Source organism: Myiozetetes cayanensis, unplaced genomic scaffold (assembly GCF_022539395.1).
Source record: "Myiozetetes cayanensis isolate MyiCay16 unplaced genomic scaffold, myiCay2020 scf1, whole genome shotgun sequence".
Taxonomy (NCBI): Eukaryota; Metazoa; Chordata; class Aves; order Passeriformes; family Tyrannidae; genus Myiozetetes; species Myiozetetes cayanensis.
Window position 1 is genome coordinate 106,248,749 of NW_026086604.1, and position 17,975 is coordinate 106,266,723.

At 33.5% G+C, this 17,975-nt stretch overlaps 1 protein-coding gene across 6 annotated transcripts in view; it reads right to left on the reverse strand.

Moving 5' to 3' along the window:
• ULK4 (unc-51 like kinase 4) overlaps nucleotides 1-17,975 on the reverse strand; it is a 217,193-nt gene that overhangs the window by 174,966 nt on the left and 24,252 nt on the right. For all 6 annotated transcript variants that reach the window (XR_007627722.1, XM_050306783.1, XM_050306762.1 and 3 more), the window contains exons 17-18: nucleotides 17,337-17,415; nucleotides 864-971 (exon numbers count right to left, since the gene is read on the reverse strand). Coding sequence is in view for 5 of the 6 variants with exons in the window: in XM_050306783.1 (XP_050162740.1) it covers nucleotides 864-971; nucleotides 17,337-17,415 (187 nt within the window). In the remaining variant the exon portion in view is untranslated. The remainder of the gene's footprint in view (nucleotides 1-863; nucleotides 972-17,336; nucleotides 17,416-17,975) is intronic.

Genomic DNA, 17,975 nt, shown 5'->3' on the forward strand with positions numbered 1-17,975 from the left:
GTGGAACATGCAAAGGAGTCAGAGGATGAAGAAAATAAAACATAGAAGTTCAGCACAAAGCCCATAACTAAAGTCAAAATAATTCATTTGCTACTTTCATTCCATTATCAGTTGACTGTTAAACTAATATGACAGCATTCAAAGCAACTAGATGACATAGATAATACAAAGGCTTCAGAGAAGCCAGGGTTAAACTTTTTCTGTTTGAAGACACCTTTGTTCCTATTAAGAGAAAGCATTTTACTCTTCCAATAAGGAAGAAGAAAGGTGAGGGTTAGAGAAGCTGTCATCTTCAATTCCTTGTATTGACAGTATTTCTGTTCTACAAATTAACTCTGTTTACTTTTAATGTGAATCTACTGTTTCTAGACTGAAGGTTTAAATCAGTTTTAGTCAGGAATAAACATAAGTCCATTTGAAATTAGTCAGGATCATTCCATTTCCTTTTCCTCATTGCTCTGAATCCAGCCATGCTAGGGTAAGATGTAATAAGGACTAGATATAAAGAAATATTACTATATTAATTTATTGATATTATTGGCTGTCCTGATACATCCTGTTTAATCAACATCTCTAGCTAAGATGTTCTAACTCTTAGATCTGCCACTTGGAGGCCAGCAGTCATTGTGATGGTTGATGAAATTCTTTTATGAAGTTAAAACTCTACACTTGAAGAATGCTACTTGATGAAGCACATGGTTGCACTAACAAGTTTCTTGAAGTAGAAAAAGTATCACAGAACACACAAGGACCAGAAACTGTTGAGTACACAAATGACAAAGTAATTTGCTTTTTTGGTCTACTTTTTCATGGGAAATCTTTTCACATTTTTCAAATTTGTAAGCATTACTTGGCAGTCTTACCTCTCTGGCTACAAGGTAAAGCAGCTCCCCAAGTGCTGGTAGAAGGCACTGCTTCAATTTGCTATTTCTGAAGTTTTCTCTGATGAGTTCTGTTAAAAGTACAACTGCCTAAAATAAAAAAAAAATAATCAATACAACAACATGTAACATTTTCTCAAGCAAAATGTACTGTTAAGGGTAAAAAGCTTTATCTGAAATGCCATCTTACTGATATACTCTTCACTTATGCTAAGGAGCCATTGGCAAAGGATTCAGTAAGCATTGAAAGACAAGAAAAATAATAATTACAAAACATTATATATGTAACATAGAGAAAAATGCAATAAGGAAATAGCCTAGGTGACAAATTGTCAGCTATCCATTCTTCCCTTTCCCTCAGGACAAAGGAAAAAAAAAGCCTACTTGCTGTTTCTCTGTTTCTCTTAGAAGATCTGAAATGCTCACCATCACGTTACAAAAAGAACAAGCAACAAAAGACCTCTAATAATGCCTTTTGTGTAGATATTAAATCAAAAGCTAAAGAACTATTAAAGTTTTGTCTCCTGATCTCTGAGTTTACAGACAACTCACTGCTTAAGAAGTGGACATATGATTTTAGTTTTCTGTATTTAACAAGTTTCTGTATGCAAAGCAGAGACACACATCTATAATATGTATAATGATCACTGGAGGGAAATTGGAAAATTTGATTCTTGTGCAGGGGACCTGGTAAGAAATCACTTTCCCATACACACAAGGAACTGATATCAACCTAATGTTTAATGGTGGACTCATTCAAGAAACCAAGGACCTTTTAACTATCACCTGTTAAACTGAACAGGATGCTATCTGCTCCCCAAAACCTAAATGCACTCCTACACATACCAAGCATTTAGCAGTATAGAAGCCAGTTGTTTAGGAAAGGTGGATCTACACATCCCCCATGCTCCAAAATATGTGTGCCTTGCAAGAGAGTAGGAAAAAAAGACGGATTTAACACACTTCCTATGTCCCTTAAATATTTCTTTTTTTTCTATTTCAAAAGGATTTGATTTTAATACTCTTAAAGCACTTAAGTCATACAGCAAATAAGCTCTGAAAACATACTGTTGGTGAAGCCAGTGACTTCCAATAGTTTGCATGATATATGAAGTGAGATCTGAGGTTACTTCTATGTACTTTAAATAAAATATTGCACATATTATTTCATTTTAAACCTTGGAAACAGTCAACTTAATTACTACTTCAAATGTGAAGAGTGACATAGCTTGCACTACTTTTTATTTTAATTAAACAGAGAAAATATTACTACAATGTGTCTTAGCCTATAATAACACTTACTGTTTCCATATTATACAGAAAACAAGGCAATGGAAAACATCTATAACAATCTCTATAACAAATTGAGAATGAATTTTATTTCATTCTTCTGCTTAGGAACTTTCTCCTTTCCCTTTAAATGGCAAAAAATTTATCAGCAGTATCACTGACGCATTTCATATGTTTTTCTAATGTTTTAGTAAAGAACAATGGACAAGTGAGCTTGTTTAAAAATATGTTAAAGCGGGACTGACTCTGTGACAGTCCTGTCCCAAGGGTATTGTGTCCAGGCCTTGGATTTCACAATGCTACAAATATCTGTTAAGAAGCAGAAGCATTAATACAACAAAGATTATCTAACTAATCAAATCACAATAAAATAATGTAATGGATTTTTTCACTGTTCTCTTCTAGTTTAAAACTACTTTTAATATGGTCAAACAATAGGGAAGAATTAATGAGTTGGAAAAAAGTGATCTGGTGTTTTTTCCAGTTAGGTAAGTATTGTATTATCTGTATAGAGAGCACAGACTTTGATGACTCATCTCAAGGAACTCAGTTTGCAGTCCTATTTGAATACAAAAAGCACTTCAACCCAAGCACGTTGGGTAGAAAAGAAGACAAAGAAGTAAAAACCAAAACAAGTAAAAACCACCACAACCATCTGCCAGCATCAAACAAATCAAACCACAAGAGCAACATTGTGGTTTTCTCACAAACCATGAGAAGAGTTTGGCCAAAGGCAAAGGTTACCTGAAATAGTCCTGGCTCTCTACAGGCAAAACATGCCCTCTCTTCCCACACTCTCAAAAGGCCTAGTAAAACACAGCCCCATCAAATCATTAGGCAAGAAGTAGCTAAACAGAAAGCGTTACTTTGAGGTTATTTCAGAAATCTAAAGCAACTTCTCATTTTGAACATATATCTCATTCTGTATCAAGTGATGAATATAAATGCCAAACCACAAACGTCGGCTGCTGATCACTGCCACACAGATAGCAAGTCTGTCATTATGCATACACCCCAATAAAAAAATGTAATATGTTATTAAATTCTTGATGGAATACCTGTCTATATATCTACCAATTTAAAAAAAAAAAAAAAAAGCACATCATTTAAGTTTTTATCCACAAAGTACAAGCACACAGCAAAACATAGAAAGAATTTTAACTAAAGTATGCAAGGCAGAAGACAAAAATTCTGTTGCTCTGAAAGAGAACCAGTAAAAATGTACATAATATTGAAAAAAGTGAAGATATATTCATTATCATCCCTGACTTGCAGTTAAGAATATCTGAATATCCTGGTATTATCCTGAGATCAGAAACTGACTCAATCTTTATCACCATCTTATAAGTCACTTCAGATTTATCACAAGACATCATCAAAAACTACTCATATGTTGCTGGATTCTGGACTGCTTTCATTAAAACATTCCATTTTTTTATGGTGACAAATTCATAGGTGCATAAAATCACTTGCCCTGTAAACAAATCTTCTTGTCTCCTAAATCCTTTGTTAATATGAAATATAATTTACGTTTTTGCAAGTCATAGCATTTTTGCAGTCTCCAGTCTTACTGTCATTTTGCATCTATATAGAAAGAGGAAAAATAATGACACAAAGGTCTCAAAAGTTCCAAGACAATAATCTGTGAAATTTAGTCTCATTTTAGCAAACTTGACAAGAAAATGCTCTGTGAAGATTCCATCACAGACATTTACAAAAACCATATAGGGAACCGACAAGTGAATCAGGGAGTAAATGAAACAAAACAAAACAAACAAAAGAACAAAAAATCAGGAGTATGCAGGTATCCCCAGGAATGCCATGGCAGTGGGAAGAATTCAAAAAAGTTTATTTAGAAGGCCAGAACACCAAAACTTACAGAAACCTAACAGTGCTACAAGGAACACCGGGCCCCAGGGAGAAAAAAGCAAACCTCCTGTTCGCTCCTGGGCTTTATCATCGCTGGCCCCCACGACTCTCCCTGGCCACAACGGCCCTGTAGCATTTCTGTAAGCATTAATTCTCTCCTCTCATATACCAGAGAGAGAGGCTGAGAACTTCTCTTGCTGTGTGGGTGGGGAAAAAGCATTGAAACTGCATTTGAGAGTTACCTTTTAGGCAGAAAGCCTTCCTAAGCTAAAACTGTCTCCTCGTAACAAAATCTTCCAGAAAAAAGGGTATTCTATCCTCACAAGGAGTTTACAGAATTTAACTATTATCATAGTAGCAACAGTTTCTAGTCCTAGAAGTTATAAAATATCTTTTTTCCCCTTTTTCTTTTTAAATAGTTTACAGATATATTTGGCAGTAAAGTACTTTTCCTTCCCCAGAGCACTGAGGAGTTTTTACCTCAACTTTCCTTGATTTTACTTCACCTTCTGACCTTAGCAGCTTCATAACTCCAATCTTTGTACAGTAACATCATATAAAAACTGAAAATGCAGTCTTCAAATCAAAGCAGAAAGATCTACTAAACAAAGTTTGACTTTGACCCCTTTTTTATGTAATGCTATGTTCATTAACTGTTTTTTTAATTGCTTTCAGAGCATTTCTATGAATTTTATTCAGGAACTTCAAATAGCCTGCCATTCAGAGAGAGCTTCACTTTCATATTTAAGAAATAAACACATCAGTAGGTTTTAAAGCTTCTAATATGTCAGCTTGAGAAAGTAGTACTCAAGCTGGTTCAAGTGCAGTTCTGCACTAAATGATATACACAAAAAGACAGCATTTTCTCCTTTATTAGCTTTCCTTTCTATAGCTATACAGAATTACTCTTGTTTTTTTGATTAAATATATTTTGAGAACTACTTTCACTGTGGAATCAATACCACTAAAAGTACTCAGCACTGTAGCATTTCTCAGCTTTGTCTCAAAGTCTAAAAGACTGAGGGTGAACATGCCACGAGATAGTATTGAAACTATATAAAATTGATGAACCATGTGATAACATGAACTGCTGACAATAGTCCCAGCAGACTAGATGGGACATTAAATCATCATGATGTGTAAGTTACACTTGTTTGTCTGTTTGCAGGTAGGATTTGAAGAAAACACAAATCAAACTGTACATCTGCTATAGAGGATCAAGGCAGGCTGCTCAAAATTATCAGCTTTAATGATGAACATCAACCAGCAGAAAACCCTGTATCAACGCCAATTCGGGTTTGCAACTGCAATATTTATTTTCCCAAAGCATGGTTAATACATCAGTAAATTTGGACAACACACTATCTAAATACATTTATGTATGCTGTCCTACAACTCTCAGAATCCTATGTTATATTAAATAAAACCATGAATTAACCTCTGTATGTAATAAACAATTCCTATGTTCACTCTCACTAAGTTTGGTTTAAGTTATTGTTTCTCACTCTCCTTCAAGATTTTAGGACTAGTTATTATTTTTATTCTGAAGTGATTCTAGTTATTATTTTTTTATACTGAAGTGATAAGAAAAGAAAGTCATTCTCCTGATACTTCAATCCCTACACTTTTCTTGTATATAAATTAAAAACTTAACTGAGTTCACATAATTCAAACTGTGAAGTTATTTCCTTTCCTGTGCACTAAAAAACCCTTCCATAAAGCTAGTCAACACTGCAACAAATTCCAGATTTCATTTGAACAAAAACTGGTTTATTGAACAAGAGAGAAGTTGTGTCTGAAGAAATCTGAGCCATTAGTGACTGACTTGTTCTAAAATTATTAAATCATTGTTAAAGAGAAAGAATAGTTGTATGAAATCTTAGTTATTATCTTCATATATGATAATCAATTCGTCCAGTACAGGTTAATTTTAGTAACTGTACGTATATCTGTAACAAGAATGGGGTATTATGGCAGAAGGCACTGAACATTAAATAATTACTACACATTACAGAGGATACTCGCGATCCCCCACATACCAGTCTATATTTACCATAATCAGATAATGACCTCTTTTTCTCTAGAGAGCATACAGTCTGGAGAATTGCCTCTCTGTTAACTGAACATAATGAAGTAATCGAATATTGTACAAGTGCAGGAAATCAGGGCTCACAGAATATGTCACATACTGAGTTGGCAGAGTGTCTGTGCCAATAACCAACTTAAGAAGGTTTTCTTGTGTCCTCTGCAATGGAAGCAATGAAACAGGAAGTTGTGATTCATCCTCTATATTATAAGCACAATTATATAGATACACAATTTCAAAAAATACATTTCATGTTATATAATATACTCCTTAATACCTCATTTTAAGAACACAATTTAAATGTCCTAAAAAGGAGGAAGACAAACTGTTTCCTGCTCTTTACAGGAAATGTCTAATCTTGACAACAGTGATTTTCACAAGGTTTAAAATATTCTTTTATCTCTTCCTAAGCAAAAACATGAGACTTGAAAAGAAAAGATCTGCCTAAAGACTTTGATTCAATGTTGAAGGTTGGTATAAATTTTAGGTAAAGATAGTACCACAGTGTGTGTGGAAAATGGCACAACAGAAAAACCAAATTCATTTTAACTACAGACTGACAAAGGAAGTCTCCTTCTTACCTACAGTACTTTTGTTTTTCCTTTCCAACTCACTTAACATTTTCCCTTCCATAGAAGTAAATAGTAATGAACTGCAAGAAGGAAATAATAATGAACTGCAAGAAATAAATAGTAATGAACTGCAAGTCCAGGTAAAAGCATCTTAAATATAATAAATTACTACACCTTTTACACCAGCTGTCAAACTGGATGGATATAGTATAGTTACAGTAACAGAAGAAAGAAAAAAGTTTCTTATCTGGATAGACAGTCCCTGCCTTCATTTACAACAACAGTATGTGGAGTTGCTGTATTACCTGTTGCAGATTCTCAATCCTTTTCAAGCTATATCTAGAACTTTCCCTGATATTTTAGGAATTCAGAAGTGAAAATTACAGCACATTCAAAAAGAGAAGGTATTTTATGCCTTAAAATGTCAAGTGGCAATATACAGATTTACAACATTACTACACCTTTGATCTATTAGTATGACTGTCAGCAATTATTAGTGGAAATTAAAATATATTTGTAATTCTGCAAACCCTTAAAACGATAAATTTCTATGCCTCAAGCAGAATGGAAATTACTTTTCACTTCATTTTCTTGTGAGTACAAACACATCATGTAACATGAGCAAGTAATGGCTTTTCTCCTCCGAGAAAAGCACTCACCAGGCTGAGAAAGTATGCCATGTTTATATTGTCACTAACCAGAAAAGAAACTAGACTACTATTCACACCAAGTACTCATCTTTAAAATGGTACATGAAAATAAAAATTACCAGCTTTCTCTGAACAGCTTGACTCAAACTGGGTCATAAAACAAGGAGGACTGAAGGGAAGTCTGACCATCAGACTATGGATGTGGTATTAATGCTATACCAAATGTAGAAAAAGAAAAAAAGAAAATAAAGGAACAACATATTGCAACTCCTCTACAACTCTTCTAGGGAGCACTATAAGATGGAGGCGTAAAAATTCTCCAGGTAGAATACAATGCAAAACTGACTCATCACAAAATCTCTTTATCTTTTCAACTTTTGTATTACTGTTGGAGGAAGAGGTCTTAGGAGATGAGTAGCCAAAGCAGATGTCATGAACTCAAATGAAGATTCAGTTTGCTTTGGAATCAACTCAAGGTCCCAAAGGGATACAATCAGACACAAATAGTAGCAATTAACTTACAAATCTGCTATATTTACTAACAAATTAAAAATGCACATAAAAGTACTGTCAAAAAGCTTTGCAGTTTGTTTGTTTGCTGTTTTTAAGAAAAAAAAAATAGTTACTTCTTCTCCTAATCTGTCATGCCAGATATATGATTACATGAACTCAGTTGCAGATGTTCATGGGTATATCTGATTTCCACCCGAGCTCTTAAATTCTATGTTTTTAAAATTTGAAGCAGGAAGGACCAGGGAAAAATATTTGCTTCAAACAAGAAAGAGATCCTGTTTTCATTTTTGCCAAGGGCAAGGAAAGAAAAAGATTGCTCAGGAGTCCAAAAAGCAAAGATTTCTGCCTTCAAAACTGATGTCAGCAGCAATCAACTGGAGCTGCCAATAAAGATGTAAACTGGAACTAGAAACCAGTCTTCACAGAATAAGAGCTGCCAGGAATATCCAAGGAAGAGGTCTTTTTCTTTTTTATTCCCTTCTCTTCCTTGTTATTTCCCTGTATTTAACTATCCTCATTATATGCAAGTTTCTACCATTCATCCTTGCCTTTTCTGAATATCATGTTCCTGGATTTTTATTCTATTCATAACTGTACTTGAAGTTATTCTAAGTCATCATCTGCTTCCAAGCAGTGGGCCTGCTACCACTTTCTAGAAGCCATGTTGATGACCAATGCCCATCAATACAATATCCATGCAGAATATCTTAGATTGAGCAATTCTAACCAGAATTTCTCATATTTTAAAGAAATTCTATAGACTTCAAAGATTTCCCATAAATTTTCTTTGAAATTAGTTCCCTTTCAGTACTGCAAATTCCTTTATTCTGCTCCGTAAAGATCCGAACTGGACCAAACAACAGTTGCATAAAAACTTCCTGCTTTCCTACAGAATTCTTTTTAAATGTGTTTCAGACTAAAATAATATTTTTTTTCCATATGATAGAGGAAAATTTAGGACTACCGCCAATATACAAGTGATCTTGCATAACACTGGGCCTGGTTTGAGTGTCTTTTAGTGCAGTAATCAGAAGAAAGCAGGAAATTGGGCTTTTCAGCTACCAGCAGTGTGCTATCTATCACAAAAACATGTTGTAGCCTAATTGTGTCAATCAAGCAAGTATGTGCTTTAGAGCAAAAGGCTGGATTTCTTTCCTTCTGCTAGTAGTCTATGATTTGATTAATTCACAAAAGCAAGACAAAACGAGATGGAAGAAGGGATTTCATTTAGGTTAATTCTTTTAAGGTATGCACTTAGTTTTAAGAGCTAAACACTTCAATGAGCAAATTGTACAACAACTTGCAAAAACTCAGAATTGGTTGATGCAAAAGAAAATTTAAGTACCAAAAATATATTAAAACCAAATTGTCAGCTACGTCAGGCCTTAATAAAGAAAAGAACTCAGAACAACACAGGAGAGAATTGCAATATTATACGATATGACTTTGAAGACATCATGCAAACAACATTCAAATTATGCCAGGGAATATTTAAAACCTCACATAGCTATGTGTTTTCTAGAAATATTGGAAAGAATCATGTTTCATGTCAAGAAGCTTAGGCATGAAATTTTTTTCCACGTGGTCTCTCTTGCTCACAGCAAGAATGCTGACTTCACATTTCATTTTCCATACATATTTAATGGTTCTGCTTATACTGTAATAATGTAAGAAAAGCAAATACTTCATTTCTTCCAAAGAAAAAAAAAAATTCCTGCTAGGTTATTTTAACTACAGAAACCATATTCCATCTAGTTCACCTAGCCTTTCACATCTCAAACATATCTTCAGTCTATATGACATATTCATTTACTTTTAAAGTAACAGGAGTCAGTTGTACAGTAAACCAGAGAAAAATGGAAAAGGGAGAAATTGCACACTGTAAACATTGTAAACAGATTTGTCTTAGACATAACAAACTTAAAATGATCTGCTGGAGCTGTCTTTTTAATAATTACATAAAATTCTTTGCCCTGTAGCATACCTTTTTTTTAATAAACTAAAAATGTTTTAATTAGCTATAAAAGCTATTTAAAAGACAGCCCTATCATCAATCTAAGAAGTGAGAAAAACGTATTATTTCCAAACTTTATTTTGACATTTACCTTAATTTTCGTTTCCTATTCTACAAAATTTACCCACAGTATGCCAGTGAAAGTAACAAAACTGATTCTACAAGGAAAGACCAACATCTACCCATGACACCACAAAATACCAGTGAAAGAACACAGCTAATTTAAATCTACACCACATGCGACAAATTCATATCTCTGTCCCATGATGCATAACCATACAAAATCCTATACTCTTACTTTGACGTGCAGTTTTCATGAAAACCAGGATAGCATAAAAAGAAAAGAGAAGCATTTAGACAATAATTTCAGAGTTGTCTCCTCCCTTGCCATCGTTTCAAACCTCTTACCCAATTTCTACGATACTAAGCCAGAGTAAAAAAAAAAAAAATTAAAATAAATAAATGGATGCATTATTTTTTTGAAGCCTCTAGAAGCAAAATAGTAACATAAAAATTATATAGAAGTTGTGGTACAAACTCATTTATTTTTAAACAGAGAATAAATACATGAAAACATTTTGAACATAACTGCACACAGAAAAAACCTTAGAGATTATTCTGAACACACCTGCCTAAACCAAGGATGTTCTGTTTAAACTTTGTGATAGCTAACAAAGGAAGAGGTGAATATGCTAAAAGATAGTCTTTATGCAATTAAAAGTAATTCAGTTGTAACTCAATACATGAGAAAGCAGGCTCCATTACCTGACAGATCTGCTTGCTAGCTGCAAAGTAAGGATCGTTCAAGTATCCCTGTTCCATTTCCTAAGTACAGATTTAGGTGTCTAATTTTAAATAGAGAGAAGGAACTGCAGGCAGTAAGTGTTCTCAAGGTTTTAGAATATTTTCAATTTTTTCCCCTTTATAACAGTACTCAGTGCTCTCAGGAGTATAAGCTTTACCAAGAAAGCTGAGGGTATATTCCCAAAGCCAACTGGTGAAGTGGCTGACAGTTTATTTGTTAATATCACATTCATTTAGTGCAACTGACAATCTGAATCTTTCGATTTTTAACATTTCAGGGTAACGACCTTTATATATTTGTGAAAATAACAGCAAGATAGCTTAAATTTTGTGTACTGGGTTTGATTTTACTTGTCTTGATTTTTTTTTTTAATTTAAGGAAAAATAAAATATATATACATCTTGCTCTCCATGTGTGTGAATAAAGCCAAAAACCTCAGAAATCACAGAACATTTTCAGTTTAGGTTCCCAAATACGATCCATAAAGACACAACTACAGGACTGGTTACAAGGATATTCTAAAGCCTCAGGAAAACGATGTCAGTGGAGGGAAAAAATGAAATTAGTTCAGCAAAAGCCTATATAGTATAACAGTTAGAAAAACTAAGCTTCCCACTGCACAATACCTACACAATAAAGGTAGCTGTCAGACTCATGGTACACTTCACATAATCATTGTTTTCCTCTGGAAGTAAATTAACCTGAAACTGCTTATCACTGTAGGATCAAAACAAAAAGGTAAATCCTAGTAAAGAATCCTCCATCTGCCCTCCAAATCAAAGAAGCTTCCAGGTTTTTCTCTTTTTCTCAGCCTTAGGAAAGGATGCACAAACTAACCCATGAAGTATTTTTTTCTTCTCTTACACTCCTGCTTAAGAACAAACTTTGCTCTCAGTAAAACATGAAATAGGTTGACTTAGGGATAGAAAAGTTAAAAGATATGTAATGATTTATATAAGTTTTCTATGCAACTGGATTGAAGGAAAAACATAACTCAATGTTGACATACCTGTGGAACACAGAAAGACTGGTAGATAGACAAGCACAGCATCTGGCGCACAGCTGTGTTCACTTTTGTCTTTAGCAAAGCTCCCAGAAGTGTGTGTGTGTATTAAATAGCAAAACATTTGATGGGAAGCTATTTTCCCTCTTAACTCTGACATAGAATCTGGATGCCCATTGATTTCCTGAAGTCTTTTCATGGATGTGAATTCAGGGTCAGACTTTCCCCCTTAACATATGTTACCCTTAATAAGCTTCTCTCTGAAGCCTGTAATACTCCAGGTCACTATTGTATTTATGATAGAAGTAGTCAAAGGAGAATGCTAACTTGATGTCTCATAACATCAGTTTAGGAGGAATATAAATTATGTTTAGAATCCTGAAATATTTAAATCACTGACAAAAGTCTGCCAGACAGTTATTCACCTTTCAGAGAGGTAGGTATTTATCTGCTGAAGAAAAGAGTCCTAGGGGCACAGATCTTCATTATCCCAAAAATAACAGAATTGTAGGAAAAAAACCCAAATCCACGTTTTTACTATCACAGGAAGTAAATTAAGATTATTGCAAACAGATATACTTGCAGCACCACTGATGTAATTTTAATGGGAAATTGTATTATTTAATCTCTCAAAGAAAACAGAGTAAAATTAATGGACTATGAAAACAGTGTCAATTAAATGTCTTTTAAAAGGGTACAGGTTTTGCTTCAGTCAGGTAACTAACTTAAGAAAATTGCAAAAAGTGATTTAATCCTGCAGTCGGCAATATTTTCTCTTTCCTAGTTGAGAACTTCCTTGTTTTCTATTACCACCTTGGTTTGGACTTCAAACATAAAGCGAGCCCAATTAATTGGATTGATAAAAATAATTTTTTGAATGAGGAAAAAAATAACCTTCAATTATGATAAAAGGCCTTAATATTTTCTCCAACAATTCCGAACTGCCATGCTTGACAGATTCACGGTTGTTAATTTAATTATATTTCCATTTTCTGTTTATGAACTCAGAAGAACTCTTCTCAAACACACCATGAGTTTCTGCTAATTTACCTGAGAAATGTCAATTTTTCATTTGTCTTCTTGCCACGTGCCCCAGGCAAATATGTAAGTTACATTCAGAGAACGAGGTTGTTGAAAACAAATTGAAGAAACTTTATAGAGCTTGAAAGTTTACTAGAAGTCACTCAAAAATTTGAATCTCCTCTTGCTGTTACCAAGCTACTAAGTGACAATCCTGATTATGCCAGAAAGATAAAGTTCTAATCAATTTACAAAACAGTAGACAGGTGAGTGTGCACTCGTGTAAGTACCTGTGCACATACTCTGCTACAGCTTTCATCTCCTGCCTACAGACTTTTTGTAAATTGGGGTGGTTTTTGCTTTGTTTTGGGTTAGGTTTTTTTCACATAAGAAATATTAGGGCAAAACAAGGAAAGTGCCCTTGGAGAAAACAGATAAAGATACACTAAAATTATGATCATTTGTGAGCAGACTAAGGAATTTATTTTACAATAAAACAACGTCAAAACTAAATAGGTTTGGAATAAATGGCCAAATCAAACTATTTTTATTTGAAACTCCTTACAATATGGGCAGACATTGACAGACCTAGAAACAGGAGTTATCAGAGAGGTAAGCTAGGAACATGACTTAAAATTGACATTCTGGATGAATTTCAATGACAACAAACTGTAGACCTAGAACAATGTAGACAAAGTCAGATTAGCAAGAGTGCGTATCTGAGTTTGCATGTCATACAACTGCACCTGTAACATTACGGTTGCTTTGCAGCTGTGGAAAACAACCACTAAATTGTACTTTAATAAAAAATGAGAAATAAAAAGGTTTAAATTATACGGAGTTTCAATTTAGATGAAAACAGAAATCTGGGTATTTCTCTACTGTGACAAAGCAATCTAAGTCCAACGTTACTGAGATCCTCTAATATGCTGTCATTATCCATGGGATATTTAGTTTATTAATCTGTCCACGGAATACCAAAGGCTTTGCAAAAAAACTTGCAGCGTGAAGGCTGTAGCAGGTTCTCTGAACCCTTTAAGCACTTAGGAGAGCAGTGGACCCAGGTCTGTCCTTAAAAAAAACCCCAGACACAACTGCCTAGGTCAGAGTGTGAGACTGATATTCCCAATTAGCAAATTTAAAAGAAATAAAAAACGACTAGTTTTTGCCACCAAAAGGACAGGCAGAGAAGGACTCCAGGGTAGTCTCATACCAGAAAGAGAAAGATAGTGCTGCCTTACAGGGAAGCATTCTGGTGAGTTGCTCTATCACCTCTTAATAAAATAATAGACTGAGTCTGAAATGTCACATCGGAGTGGCTGTGTCTTAGGTGACAGCAGGCTCGATATTTTCACAGAAAGGAAAGAAAAATAGTTTCTTTTATTAGATAAACCAAATTAGACGTACACAGAAATATGCTTCCCTAACTACAGAATAATTTTTCTTCCTGTAAGATGAAGAACAGAATCCTGGAAAGAATCTTTTTTTTTACAGAATCTTAAGAATCTGTTTCAAAATCTAAATACAAAGATAAAACTTTAAAGTTTAGATGTTCCCGTAAGATAACTAGGAATAAATAAGAGGAAATTATGTTTCAGATTTCTAAAGAGCAATTCCATGAGGAAAAAAAAAAACATAATAAGGGAGAAAAAAAAGTGACCTATTAAAAACTTTTATTGCAACTGTGTGATAGAAGAAATTCCACATAAAATGTCTTCATCTGCAGTTTTAGAAGAGATCAATTTCCCTATTGCATTCTAAGATCAGTCTTATTTTTCCTTATCAATGCAATATGCTTCTTAAAAGTTCTTAACTGGAAATAGATCAACTGCAAGTGAATTCACAGATATAAATATTCATTTATTCTAATTTTTTCTAATGTGACCTACATATTAGAATATATCAGCAGAATAAAGATACCACACAGTTCTACATTTACATGCTTGTCAAGTCTGTGAAATAGTAGTTTACTTGAATTTAATTTATTTTGGTGTTTTAGTGACCTCTGGTGGTTACATTCAAAAGAAACTGCTGTTCCCCAATTACCTGAATAAAAACTCTAAAATATCTCCCAAGCACCAATTCTTCAAAAAACAGCAAAATAAAGACTTTTGGCATACAGTATATGAAAGTTTACTTTAGCCTTTAAAATGAGGATGAGGCTTCTTTTCTTTCTAAAATTTTTCTGCCTCTTTCAGGGCTTAATGTTACTACTATTTACAAAATCATTTTAATGACAACAATTAAAAAGGTTAATGGTGCAAATTCAACCTCAAAGATAAAAGAACTATCCTTAAGTGATAAACACTGGAAAGAAAATTTGATATAAATTGTATGGTATAGGCAGGAGGCAAAAATAATTCCAGAACAGCATCGTCACAAGCTCTCAACTGACTTCTCACATGCGGGAACAAATTTTGAAGCTAAAGGAGATCACCCCTATTTAACAGATAAAAAAAGCAAAGAGTATTAGAAGTTACTAGGATGGAGGTGTAAAGAAAACACAAAAAAACCTGTCAATAGATGGATCACTCCTGTATCTTCAGACTGTCAGACCTGGATCACAGAGCCATTTTAGATTATGTTGTTCTGACTAGATACAGTTTGATTTCGACATTTTCTAATTAACAACAGCCACCAATAAACTTCAGCTGGAGTATCAGCTGGCTCATATAAGAGGACAAATTACAGTATTATATTTAATACAGTTTATAAGGCTGGTTTAAAGGTTTGTTTTCTGGTGGTTTTTTTAAGCATCAGACAACATAAAATAGCTAATAGTTAACAGGAATGTTCAACAAACTCACAGGTTCATCTAATTCCTCTGGAGGGAGAAGAGGGGAACACAACTCAGTAGATGAGAAATTCCTAAATTACTCCTTCCCACTTTTCCTATAAATGAACTATTAAGTTTTGTGTAGTGCCTATAGTTATTTGACTTTAGATTTTTAGATATTAGACTATTTGAAGACATGAAAATATAGGATTCAATTTTTTTCCTCATTCTAATTTTGTGTAAGCACTCTAAAATCTTTTTAATTCAGAGATATTACTTTGTGAGAAAAAATTGGAATGAATGTCATTAAATAAAGCATAGTAGATGCATTTTGAACTCAAATTTGTTAATTTAAAAAATAAATCCTTATTTTCTTAATTAATGTATTAAAAACTAATTTTAATTCACATAAGAATGGGACTGGTCTCAGATTTAACTTGTTTTTTGAAGTATCAGAAAACTTATGAAAATGCTAAATTCCATTTGTGAATATTTTTAAGGTTCACATAAAAAAACCCACTGAAAACATTTTGAACAAAAGAATATTACAGCTCAGTGTATAACTACTTCAATCTATTGCTTTTAAATACAACAGCTGAGTAGGAAATGTGTTTTCTATGGTGGAAACTGGGAAGCTAGAGAAACTACTACTGAATATATTAGTGCTAAGGACCTCAACAAACGCTTGAAGCCAAAAAGCTATGTGAACATCTCAAAATTACTTTTGAGTATTTTCACTGGAACTTTTGAAAGATAAATATCAGAAAAAAAAAATCTGTCACATACAAGAACGCACTTAAATTGTGACCTGGAATTCAAATGACATCCAACTGTCAGTACTGACAGACTTTGACAAAACCTCAGTGATTGTAACTATAAGGACTCTTGCCCCACTTTGTTACTTTATAAGACGAACAGGTAAGAACTATAATGTTTTGAGTTCTGCTTTCACTACAGAATTGAAACATTATGCAACATAGCAAAATAATAATATTCTTAATATTAATTAAAAAGAAAACAGAAGGACCTAAAAAACAAAACAGCCACATTTCCAAAATAGTCAGATATTAACCCACAACTGTATGTTCCTACATGCCAGATCTGCACAGCACAGAGGCATAGTTACAGCTTGTGTTTAACAGTTGGGTCTGACATTCAAACACCCATTATACTCAAGTTCTGGCTTCACCTCATGAAGCAGAAATCATGTCACAGTCACACTTGAAACAAACATTAAATAGTACATTCTGTCATAATTTCTCAATCTGTGGGCATGTGTCATACCCAAAAAAATGACAGACAGACAATTTTGTTTCATCAGTCTTCTGTGTTAGTCAACTACTGGCCATGCAAAATGAAAAAAGAATTAAAAACACTTTTCTTCTCCAAAGAAAATTACTTCCCCTTCATTACACATATTCTTCAAGAACTGTGAGGAATCTCAAATTACTCCCATCTCAATGAATTTTTTGGAAAAAAATATGTCTAAGTATCAATTGCACTACTTTTATTCTAATTATAATAATTACATTTCAGGATAACCAAACAATGGCAACAGTTTGTTCTTTCTACACACACAAGAGGCATGACAGTAACTATTTGATTTTACGAAAAGGAGAGAAAAATGCTAGAGTTTTATCATTGGTGGGTAGATCAGCCACACGTTAGTAAAAATCAGAACTACAACTATATAGAATAAGAACATAGATTTATTTACTTAATTGATTAGACTCCAATTTACACATATGAGGAAAAAAACCAGCAGGGTTCAAAACAAAAAAAGTTGTCAAAGCTTCTGACATAAATAGTAAAAGCATTAAAAAAACCTCCCTGATTAAAAAAAAAAAGGAAAGTTACCTCAGAAATAGGTACATTTTCTCCAAGTTCAGCCGTGTGTAATGCCACTAAACCAATCACTCGAGCAACTCTAGCACGTCTGTGTATCAAATAAACATTTTGTGGGTGCAGAAAAACTATTTACAAAATACAACAAAAACAATTATGTCTTGTTTATATTTTATGCAGGTTGCTAAGGGCAGGAAATATTTTACGTCCTATTTACAGCTCAGATTTCCTTCTTCTTATTTATGGGATTTTTTTGTATCAGTATTAATTAATATATAATTCATATATTTATATATTAAAAATATAGTATAATTAATATTATAATTAATTCAGTATTTCAGCTCATTTTAGCAATAAATTCATGCATAAAGACATTTCTTTTATTTAGCATGGAAGAGTGAAGAGTCTTCAGTTTGTTGGTCTTATTAATCTGTCAGGCTCATGTCCAGTTTTCATATAACACAGAAAACACCCATACATAACTTTCAGCTGACGAAATAAAAATTAAATCTGCATCAGCAAATTAGTTTTAAATGTTTCATTAAAGAAAAAAATTGGAATAACAAAATCAACATTTATGAAATAAGCAGCAGAGGGCACTATCACATTGAAATATTTCTGACAGGGACTTAAAGCTACCATTACAGTTAT